The sequence below is a fragment of the Myotis davidii genome, unplaced genomic scaffold, assembly GCF_000327345.1.
Source record: "Myotis davidii unplaced genomic scaffold, ASM32734v1 scaffold44, whole genome shotgun sequence".
Lineage (NCBI taxonomy): Eukaryota > Metazoa > Chordata > Mammalia > Chiroptera > Vespertilionidae > Myotis > Myotis davidii.
Window position 1 is genome coordinate 3,078,263 of NW_006299705.1, and position 12,242 is coordinate 3,090,504.

Below are 12,242 nucleotides of genomic sequence, written 5' to 3' on the forward strand. Positions count from 1 at the left end.
GCTAGTGTTTCTCAGTAGATAGAGCACTGGCCCCCACACCAAAGGGTCCCAAGTTCAATTTCCGGTCAGGGGCATATGCCTGGGTTGCCATTCGCGCCTTGCCCCTGGTTGGGTTGCATGCGGGAAGCAACCGACCAATGTGTCTCTCTCATGTCAATGTTTCTCTCCCTCCTTCCCTTCTACCCTCTCTCTGAAAAAGCAATGGAATAAAAGAGACACAAGTGAGGATTAAAAAAACACCAAAAAAAGAAACACATTGGGACTCATTATACATTTTCATATGTATGCATACACATGAAACATTATAAATATGTCTGTAATGGAGACAAAAGTTTCATGAAATGATACTTATCCTAATTTCTTGAGTGTGCTCAAACATCTTTATTTAATTTTTAAAATGTTGCTTACAGCTACTACATTAATTTTGTAGCCCACAGATTGAAAAATATTGGCTTAAGTGGTCTGCCCATACCCAGCAGTACCCTACTCTCACATCACTGTAAGCAGGGCACACTCATGAAATGGTGCCATATTTTGACCTACCCACTGAGGCAGAATGACATTACAAATCCTGCAGTCTCCTACAGATGTGGTCTTTCTCCACATTGCATTTGCTAAGCTCACTGCCAATACTTGTTGATCATACCAAAGGCTCTAAAGAAATCAGTTATTGCCAAATGGAAAAACACATATTTTACTCCTCACCATCAAATTTGCATGAAATGTCAATACCAATTTACCTTACAAAAATCTGAACGAATTTTTAAAATTATATCACTAGGTTTTGTCTCTATGACTTGCATACATTGTTCACATCTTTAAAAAATATTTAATAATTCATATATTGTTTGGAATGATAGAAAGTAATGTTTTCTCATAAAACCTTGCTTTCTGAGAAAATGGTTATTAAAATTTGGGGGTCAAGACCTATTTGAAATTCTGAGAGATCTATGGCTTATCTCCCTGGAATGAACAAAATTTCTATTCAGTAAACCCACATTAGAGAACCCTTACTCTGAGAAGTCATCGGTCATATCTTCTCTCCAGAACTCAGTCAGCATCTCTGGTAATTACCCTGACTGGAAAGAAGCTTCATACCTCATTCTGTTGGTATCTAAACCATTAGCTCCTTAGCTAATTCTCTCAGGGCCCCTTGCACATGCATTCATTCACCAACGAATCTGTTGGATTGGACTAGAATCATTCTAGGAAACAACCCTGTTTGTCAACACATCAGTCTGGTTGGGAGCAGCTGCTGTAGGGTAGCAGTGAGTCGGTATAGTTGGAGACAGCCTCCCAGAAGAGTTTGAATCTGTTTCCAAAGTCATCACGTCATGGGTGGGACATATCATTCTCTCTCTCTCTCTCTCTCTCTCTCTCTCTCTCTCTGTTTTTAGCTTAAACAACAGACATTGATTTTCTCACAGTTCTGAAGGCTGGACGCTGAGATCAGGGTGCCAGCATTGTTGGTTCTGGAGAACTCTCTTTTCCTGGATTGTGGGCAGCTACCATCTCCCTGAGTGCTCACATGACCTCTTCTTTGTGTGTTCTCCCCGAAAAAGCTCATCATACTATCTCTTTTTAATGCATTTATTAAAATATTCACTAGATTGTACCAAATATTGTAATTTTTGACAAATATGTAGAACATTCAAATATGTAGAACATTGGAATCTTAAACTGAGATCTGTAAGCCACAAGTAGGACACCACTGCCACCTTTTGGTAACCTGGCTTAATTGCAGGTTCAAGGCATTAGAGGAGCGGTTCTCAACCTGTGGGTCGAGACCCCTTTGGGGGTCAAACAACCCTTTCACAGGGGTCGCCGAAGATCATCGGAAAATACATATATAATTACATATTGTTTTGTGATTAATCACTATGCTTTAATTATGTTCAATTTGTAACAATGAAATTGGGGGTCACCACAACATGAGGAACTGTATTAAAGGGTCCCGTCATTAGGAAGGTTGAGAACCACTGCATTAGAGAGATAATAAACCTATATTACATAGAAGTTATAATATTAAAGTTATAAAGTTGTAGAAAGTGTACATTCTCTGATATGCTGGGATAGAGAGCATGTGTTGTGAGAGCTTGCTTTGGTTCTGCCCTTTGTATCTCACATTACGGTTCGGCCCTGACTTCCCATATTCTCTGTATCTCTTGGCAGGATTGGAGGAGCCATCCCCATCGTGTTCTCCTACTTTGCGGAAGTGCTGGCCCGAGAGAAGCGGGGCGAGCATCTGAGCTGGCTCTGCATGTTCTGGATGATCGGCGGCATCTACGCCTCTGCCATGGCCTGGGCCATCATCCCGCACTACGGTAAGAGGCTGGCCTCCCACAGCCGGTGGTCACCTTGTTTTAAATCGGCCTCCATTCCCATTCCTTTTCTCTCTTCTACCTGCTGGTTTGAGAACAGCACTGTCTTCATCATGTTTCTCCCTGTTGCAATGTCTAAGCTTTTCCCCCACACAGAGATCTGTACAAGGTAAGACTGTGCCAATGGGTGTCTAGGGATATGATTGCATTTTGCTATGTACTATCAACTCTGGGGTCCCTGCCCATGTGGATGGGAGAGGATGCACAGAGCATAATCAGCATATAAGGCAACATGAGGTTTGGGGACTGTCACATACACCAGGCACACACAAGTGCCTTTATTGATCCCCTCTGGGCCTAGTCCGAAGCTCAGCCCCCGTCAGCCCCACCCCTTCTGGCAGCTCAGACCTGGGATGGCAGCAGGGAGGATCCCGTCTTGTCGTGGGCTGTCAGTTTGCAGAACCTAAGGTAACTCTACTGTCCTTGCTCTGTAGGTCCCCTCCTCAGTTCCTCCTAAGTGCTTACTGCTCCTGCCACATTGGCAGACTTAAAGGTTTCATGCTTCTGAGCAGAACTTTCCTACTCATAGGCCACCAGCTCCCAAACAGCGCAATTCAGAGAGAAGTTAACATTATCCAGGAACCGAATTTAATCTATAAGGAAAGGGATGGGGAGATGGTCTGGGTGTGTGTGTGTGTATGTGTGTATGTGTGTGTGTGTGTGTGTGTGTGTACAAACAGGCTCAAGTTTGCAAAATATGAATACTGTATAAATTATAACCACATGTGACTCAAAAACTCGTTTTTTGTTCTGTCTAAAATCTAATCCATCTGAAATTAGATTTCAAAAATCCACTCTTTTACTTATTTTCTATTTTCCTGCCTTTTTTTTTTTAGAACAGAGGAATTTTTCATTATAGAGCGTAGTTCTGTTAGGGAACAACTTTAAGTGAATCCAAGTTCTTGTAAAATCAAAGACAAGACAGACTTTAGTATTCTGAGGCAGTGTCATTTGTTTTATTATCCTGAGTTACAAAATTCTTGTTGTTGCACTCTTTCTTTTAATAACCTAAAACGTTGCATGCAAACCGAAATTATATTTTGCAAGAAGAACAATACATAAGGAATTGGGTACTTGGCCTGAAGAGAACTTGTCTTTGCCAAACATTTGAGTGTGGGGTGCCAAGCTCAAGGGATGGGCTCATCCTTTTAAGACTGTTCACTTCTGGGCCAGAGATGCCCTCATACAGGCAGTCCCCCACATCCATCATCAGGCTCATCTTCTACCACCACGTGAGGAATTAAAGGTGTTTCTCCTCATTCATCTGGAACATTCCTTCGTAGAGCTGCATCTGACTCCCACCCGACTCTGCAGGCTGTTGCGAATGGAAAAGCCATTTCTCTGTTGTGTAAGGAACTGCAACTATGTATAGGAGCCAAAGAGGAGGTGCAGAGCCTGGGCAGAGTCCAGCTGTACCAGCTTTGCTCCCAGAGCCACTGCTAGTCCATATGCAGCCTTTGTGCAAGTTAAAATAAGGTGCATCGCTCAGGTGGACACAGTTGCAGGCCCACAGGGCACCCCTGGCAGCTGCACTCCTTCTGAGCCAGACTTGTCCTATGTCTCGGCCTCTGGTGACAGACAGCACAGCTCCTTGACTGTGGCCACACGTTCTCTGGAGAAGCTTGGCTCTGGGTTTATTGCTGTCGCCTCCCTCAGCCTCCCTTCCCATCACATCTCAGAATTTCTCCTGCTGGCTTTCCTGAACTCACAGCTCAAATTGGCTTCTGCCTATTTCCACCAGGCCTGGGCGTGGTTGCTCTTGTTTTGTTTTGTTTGTTTTTTTCACTAGGCCTTCATTCCTCAGGCTCCTGCCTTTTATATATCCCTGCCCAGGAACTGTAGGGGGCTCCCGATTTCATCTCTGGCCTTGCCAATTATCAATCAGTGGCTGACCCACAAATATTTTAGCATGATGTCCACCTTTCTTTTTCTCAAGTACACCTAAGATATTTTTGTTTATAGCTAACAGGGCGGCTTCATCCATCTATAATTGGAAAAAGGGAGCTTGTGGATCATAAACAATGCATGAAAAGTTATAAAAACAACCACAGTACAACAAAATTCAATGTATCTGAGGTACCATTAATTTCTATGTTGAAGGAACCGTGAAAAACAAAGACCTGGTGAAGAAATCAGTAACAATATTGGAGATTTTGTATGGCCAGAAGTGTGGCAAAAACAGCAAATTATTGCAATCAATACAGTATGTATGTTAGAATCAACAGAGACGATTTCTTAAATGCCCGTGCTTTCATTGTTAAGACTCTTGCAACTTGAAGAGTTTTAATTTTTTCAAGATAAAAGAGTTTTAAGTTTAAAAATCCTGCGCTGAGGCCTCTGGATGATGATGTTCTGTAACTTTATGTGGGGGCTGGGGGGTGGAGTTTCAGATTTGTGCACATCACTGCATGGATGTTATGCTTTTTCATGAACACTTTTTTTTTTAGTTAGTGGTGAAGCTAAGTTTTTTTCTCTGAAAAAAAAAATATATATATATTTTATTTTATATATATATACAATTTCAGAGAGAGGAAGGGAGAGGAAAAAAGAGATAGAAACATCAATGATAAGAAAGAATCATCGATGGGCTGCCTCCTGCACGTCCCCTACTGGGGATCAAGCCAGCAACCTAGGCATGTGCCCTGACCAGGAACCTAGACGTAACCTCCTGGTTCATAGGTCAACACTCAACCACTGAGCCACTGGCTGGGCTGCTTTTATTCTTTTTAATTAAAAAAATTTTAATTACATTCGACGTTCAATATTATATTAGCTTCAGGTTTACAGCATAGTGGTTAGACATTAACATAAGTTATAAAGTGATCCCGCAATAAGTGTAGTACCCACCTAGCACCACACATAGTTATTACAGTATTACTGACTACATTCCCTATGCTGTACTTTTCATCCCCATGACTATTCTATAACTGCAAATTTGTATTTCTTAATCCCTTCACCTTTTTTACCCAGTCCTCCCCATCCCTCTCCCATCTGGCAATCCCTCTCCCCTCAGTTTGTTCTGTGTATCTATGAGTTTGTTTCTGTTGGGTTTTTTTAAAACTTTTAAATAAATGTTTACCACTTCCGCCACCCCCTGAAAACCCCCATGCTACCTCCCGAGTTTCTGATCAACTGGATCCAACTCTCTGAGCTGGGGCACTAGCGGTTCTTCCGTGCAGCGCAGCGTGCAGTCTGGTTTGAGATTCTTCAGCTCCCCGTCCCCCGCCTCTCCCAGCGGGTGATTCAGACGTCCCAGGTCTTCATCACATACATCAGGGAGGCTGTGAATGGCAGCAAAGAGGAAGGCAGCCTGACCTGCGGGGTCGCCCTGTGTTGTTGATTTCATTCAGGCTAAAGGGCGTTCCCACTCATGAGGTTTAAAGTCACACTTTAGAAGTAACTGTGACATCCAAATAGCTCTTCTTTCCCGTGAGACATCTTTTTACTTTACCTAAAATAGACAAGGGGTTAACACTCCATCTGCTTGCCATGCAGGCTTTCTGTTTTCCTCTGAAATTCTGCAGTGTGTAAATGGTGCCTGAGCCCATAGGAACAAGAGCAGGCAGGCCCTGCCCCCTCCTCTCTCACTCAGGGGACCTCTGAGGCCATCACCTGCATAGTGCTTTGAGCTCTCGCCCAGCAGGGGAAGCATTCGGCGCATAATAATACGACCCAGTCAGGTCCCGGCCCCTCTCACATTGGATTAGAATTTGCTCTTGAGGGAAGGAATCTATAATTGGCATCCCCATGGCAAGTATTTCAAATAACAAACGCCGCACGTGGTCATGAGGGAAGGATGCGCGCTTCCGTACTTCTGGGTGTCGCCTTCTGCGTCTGTGGCCGAGTGGTCAGCGCACAAAGCCTGAACCCGATGCCACGAGACATGAATTCTGGCTCCAGACAAGCCCCTGATGCAAAGCAGACCTTGAGCTGATCACTGACGCCGCCGAAAGGAAGTCTGGGAGGGTCCTTCTGCAGTCAGACACGACAGCAGAAAGGGGGCGAGCTGAGTTCGTGGGCTGCGCCAGGAGTGCCTGAAGGGCAGTGGGACTCGCCTGGCCCGCGGAGGCCCGAGTTTCCGAAGCAGTATCGGATAACGATGGTGCTTTATCTCCATGTCACCACTCTTGGGGCTGAAGTTTCCTTGGAGACGGAGGGCCGCCAAGACCTGAAGGTCCCCAACATAAAACTACCTCGCCTGCTCTGACAAGACCTTAGGAGGGAGAGTTCTTGGATGCCATCATGCCGCGTCCCTGTGACAGGTCCACCCATTCAGGGGCCCCCGGGCTGTTTCTCCCCCTGTGGCAAAGCGTGGTCCCCAAAACGCAAGGGAGGGCAGGGGAACAGTCAAGCCAGAGGAAGCACCTTTGCCTCAGGAGTCAGGTGCCTGCAACAGCTGAGGCCGGGTGTTTAGAATGTGGCTCTTCGGGACCCCACACCTATTCTCAAGCCCATGACGTCTGACCCACAGTGGGGATCGGGATTGACCAGCGATTCACAAAGGAGCGAGCACTGTGTGCTAGAACAGACAGCTGTGTATAAAGACAGTCCTGCAGCCTTGTGCCCTCCCCCACACCCCCTGGTGATCAGGACACTCAGCATTTACTGAAAGTCCCAGAGCCTTAAGGTGCAAATGGGGCAGGGCGCTGAATCACAGGCTCCTCCCTCCCTGGCTGAGAGCTTGCACCCAGGCCCAGGCTTTGGCATTGCTGCCGATGGCAGTGCTGTCTGTTCCATTAAACCCTCTGTCGTCATTTTCTCTTTTAAATCTGTGTGCGTATCGGATGAGGGGTTGGCCCCTGCCAGGATGCGTGACAGTGTGCAGCAAGGGCATTCCATTAGCTGAGTGGAAAGGTTAGAGACAAAGAGAGGGAGAAACATCAATGTCACATGAGTTGGTTGCCTCCCACATGCCAGGGCCAGGGATGGAGCCTGCAACCGAAGTACGTGCCCTTGACCGGAAATCGAACCTGGAGCAGCCCCAGGGCCTCCATCTGGCCCGCCCTTCACTGCAGACCTCACAGGGCCAAGCTGGGGGCACCCACACAGCCAGGCCCAACCCAGCCCTCCCTCCAGCCACAGTGAGATGTCCGGGCTTAAAAATACACGTATTCCCGAGGTTGTCTAAGGACCAAGATGTCTTTGCTCCCTTTAGTTACAAGATGTGCGAAGCTAATGCATTTCTGCTCCCTCATGGTGAGACTGGGGTGAAGGGAGGAGGGGGAGCCGAATAGCTGTCTGGCTAAAGAAAGAAGCAGGAAGGCCCTGTGGCCAGGGGAAGACCAGGCGGTGAGAGCTGGTCTCGAGGCGCATGGCAGCCCCTCTGCTTCTGGGCGAGTGAGCTGTGTCAAGCTTTTCGGCCTCCCCAGCCCCATTTCCTAGTCAGCACTGTGGTGGGGATTAATGATCATGTCAGAACCCCGAGTGCATAATTAATGCTCAAAAATGGTAGCTATTATTGCTGTCAGGTTCATATCTATGTCAGATACCCAGACTCTGTCAGCAAAGCCCAGTGTGCACTTAGAGCTCCAGGAAAGAAGGAAAATGAGCTGAAATGCCTAAAATGTGCCAACCTCGCCCGGAGGGTGAGAAGAGCAGAGCGGTCAGAGGAAAATCAAAGTAGGATAAAACTTAATGACAGAATCAAGGAAAAAATAATATTGTAAGACCCTGATTACCTGGAACCCAGTGAATCAGAGTCTCTCATTCATTTTTCTGTTGGATGAATTTTTATTCAAAGAGCACATCCTGTATAAAGACCTATTTTAAAGGCCGTAATGCCACTCTCCCAGGTAGAAAGAAGGAGAACCTGACACCCTAACCCCGTGGTCGGCAAACTGTGGCTCACGAGCCACATGCGGCTCTTTGGCCCCTTGAGTGTGGCTCTTCCTAAGCCTTAGGAGTACCCTAATTAAGTTAATAACAATGTACCTACCTATATAGTTTAAGTTTAAAAAATTTGGCTCTCAAAAGAAATTTCAATCGTTGTACTGTTGATATTTGGCTCTGTTGACTAATGAGTTTGCTGACCACTGCCTTAGGCACATGATCATAAAGTGGAGCTATGGGCTTTAAAGATATGGCAGTTTTCCTGCTCGTGGGTTGATGTGAAGGAACTGTGGGGTCCTGTGCTGCTAGCACTGCTGGGCAATGCTGCAGAGCTGGGTTAGTAATCCATCACCCTCAGGGGGCCAGGCCTCCTTTCAGAACAGCGTTTTTAAATGCAGAAAATGTAATAAACAGGATTATAAATTAAACCAATTATTTTAAAACATAGTTGTCAAAATGTATTAGCATATTAAGTAACAACATCTAGTAACAACATCTGTCGTAGTCTAGTAGCTAGCATAATTTTGAAGTAGAAATGAGTGTAGAAATGAGAAATTAACAAACTTTTAAAAAAATTCTAGGAAACCACTGGACTCTCAGTTTTCCCCAGAATCCCACATTCTATTTTTCCCCCCTCTGTATGACCTGATATAAAACATAAAATAAACTAGCAAGCATAAATAGGATAGACAATTGTTTGCTGTAACATAAAAGAAGCCTGGATGGAGGCAGCCCAGCGCGTGGCCAAGGTGTCCTCTCACGCCCGTCTTGTGTTCTTTGCACACCTCTGCCTTGTTTTGAGACCAGAATTTTTAGACTTTCCTTTACAGCGTCAATGAAAAATAAACTCTAAGCAATTTCTGGAACCTTTGAAGCCAGAGATCAGGCTTAGTAATCTTTGTAACCCCCACAGTGCCAAACACAGTGCCTGACCCAGACGAGCCCACAATGAGTGTGTTGTTGAACTGAGTCGCGAGCCGTGTGATAAATGACCTGCCAGGGCTGTTAGACCCCTCCCCACGTCCGATCCCCGTTCTAATTAGTTTTATTAAGGAAGCCTGTGCTGTGCGGCTATTGCTTCCTTTGAGAGTCAGCAGTTTTAGGAATGCGTTCCTACCCTGATGACGGTTGTGGCTGATGGAGTTTGGAGAGAGGAACTGTGGTCCCATCACATTTCACTTGGCTCAAACCTCCGTAGGAGCTGCTACTTGAATAGCAGAATTGGAAGTAGCTTGTCCGCTGCCCGAGATGTTGCCTTTGCTAAACTACGGCCGGGTTACTGTGATTAAAAGTGGTTCTCAGGCTTCTGGGTTGTTTTTCTTTCTTTCTCTTTTTCTCTCGCCTTTTCTTCCCCTGGCCTGGGACTCCCATTTCCATCCGTCAGCACTGTGTCGGGCCTTCGCCGCTGCAGGCGGGGCCAGACTGCTGTGCTTATTTGGGAGTGTCAGGCACTCGTTAGATACTGAGCACAGGAGACTTTCCCTGCTGGTAGGAATCAGCTCTGGCCGCATCAGACCCACCTGGCACTTCTCAAAGGAAGGCCTGTCAACACGGCAATGTTTTGAAGAGCACCGAGCGCCTGATTGTGGCTGGCCTGCGGTGACCCCAGAGTGTGGCTCACAGCAGAGGAACCTCTGGGTGGAGAGGCCTCTGGAAAGTTGCTGTCAGGCGAGGAGACCCAGCTCGGGCCGAGGAGGGCTAGATCAGACTGCACTCCAGGACTCAGCAGCAGATGGGGAGGATGGAAAACTCCAGAACTGAGCAGCTAGACAGTTAAGGCAAGAGAATTGCCAGCTGGCCCTCCAGACTTCGGTGGTTTTATGTTTGAGGCTGAGGTCGCTCTCCCAAGCGGAGTGGAGGCCTGAGAGGTGGAAGCAGGGGGGAGACGCCCCCACTCACCTCCTGGAGAAAAGATTTGCTGATTTGCTGTCATTCTCTTTACTAACATTTAACAAGCATTTATTCTGAGGAGTGAACATATGCTAATTCTTTAATTTTTACAACTGTCCCAGAAAGCAGTACTATTACCTCATTTTACAGGCGAGGAAACTGAGACCCAGAGAAGTTAAGTGACTTGTCCAAAGGTCCCCAGCTGGCAACGTGGAGGAGCTGGCATTCAGAACCATGCAGCCTGTCCCCAGACACCACACTTAGTGGCTTCACTTCACTGTCTCACATTCTACTGGTGTGACACCCAGAAGCCACTTATACTCACTCTGGCTCATGCCCAGCTTGCCATCGAAGACTCCAAATAAAGAGGCAATGCCTTTCCTCCTCCTCCCCCGGCTCCTCCAGGATGGCTTGTCTAAATAGCCTAGCCAGGAGAGTGGAGAAATTTCTAGAGCCAACATTAGTGTAAACTATGGCTGAAGTGGAAACTCCATTAATACCTGCTCTTTCCACCCTCATCGCCTATGTCTGCCGGCTGAGGATCCCCATTCTGATGAGAGAAAGCAACTCCTACCCCATCTGACTTTGCAATGCTATTTGTTGCTTCAGAGCCTGAGAATCTCCTCTGGCCAGGCGAGGTTTGCTCCTAGCTTCCAAGTCCCTCCCTCCCTTCCTCCCTCCCTTCCTTTGTTCCTTCCTCTCCTCCTTCCTCCCTCTCTTCCTTTCTCCCTCCCTTCCTTCCCTCCCTCCCTCCCTCCCTCTTCCTCCCTTCTTCCTTTCCGGGTGGCAATTAGAAATGAGTAGAAAGATAGTGAAATGGACAAGGAGCAACTGCCCCTTCCTGTTAGTCAGCCCAGGCTCTTGCCTCTTATTTCCATTTGGACTTGGAATGCAAGCCTCCAGGAGGGTTGGATACTAGGAGCCATGTCCGCTGACCCTCACTCCTTTCATACCCTCTCCCACCTTCACACTCAGCTGCATGAAGTCCCTTCTCTTTCAGTTCCATGCTAATGTGTGGTCAGCCCTTCCTTGCCTTATCCTGTTTAGAGAGGACAGGACGGTGCCCAGCAGAGCAGAGAGGATGTGTACCAAGTAGTGATGCATGTGAACAGGGCCCATAGCCCACAGGCGTCAATGGCAGGAGGCAGAGCCCTCTCTCCTCTTCAAAGCCATGCTCAGGCTGGGGCCTTGATGACTAAGCAGTGAGGGAGAGGGCGAGGTTTGGCATGCGGGGAGGGTGGCTTGAATTGACACTCTTCGAAAGTATGTAGGGGAGTCATTCTGGAGAAAATCAGGTGATGTTTGTGAAAATATGTACACTCTGACCTCACATACTTCACCCCTGGCATATACACAGAGACATTCATATGTCAACCCATAAGAGACCATCTCTGAGGATGTTCTCAGCAGTGTTGTTTGTGAAAGGAGAAGGTGGGAGCAATCTGTGTGTCAATCATTAGGGGAATGGGTATGCAAAAGGTGGTGAATTCGTTTGCATCCATTAGAAACAATAATGGTAAAAAAAAAGAAAAGAAAAGAAAAAAGGCCATAAAACAATGCTGAGTGAAGAGAGTAAAAAAAGTGAGGACTCTAGCATGTTGCCATTATGAAAATAAAATGATACACTACTTGTTATATAAAGGTTTTATTCAAATTCGAACCTGCAGTTAAAATACATTGGCAGAGGGCCTGGAAGGAAATGTTGATTACAGGGGGAGATAAAGTTGGACATTTGCATGATGCTGTTGATATGTGGTGGCACGGAAGTTAATTCAGCCCTCTGCACATAAGATAGAAAAAGAAATGTCAAGAGTTTCATTGTCGCTCATGTTAATTATCCATTTACTAAACATTTTCTGAGCATGAGATATACAAGGAACAGAGAAAGTAGCCCAAAGAGTCTCGGGCTAAGACTCAGAGGCCATCTGACTTCTCCCCCATGCCCTGGGGTTCTCCAGCCTCGTCCCTGACACACATGCACTAGAAAATGCTACTACCCCCTTAATTCCAATTTAGCATTTTGCTGCCCTAGAGCAGTAGTCAGCAAACTGCGACTCACGAGCCACATGCGGCTCTTTGGCCCCTTGAGTGTGGCTCTTCCACAAAATACCATGTGTGGGCGCGCATGTACAGTGCAAAGTT

At 46.5% G+C, this 12,242-nt stretch overlaps 1 protein-coding gene across 1 annotated transcript in view; it reads left to right on the forward strand.

Moving 5' to 3' along the window:
• Window positions 1-12,242, forward strand: part of SV2C (synaptic vesicle glycoprotein 2C) — a 148,493-nt gene that overhangs the window by 76,105 nt on the left and 60,146 nt on the right. Inside the window, exon 4 of the mRNA XM_006775452.2 lies at window positions 2,173-2,324. Within this exon, the coding sequence (XP_006775515.1) occupies window positions 2,173-2,324 (152 nt within the window). The remainder of the gene's footprint in view (window positions 1-2,172; window positions 2,325-12,242) is intronic.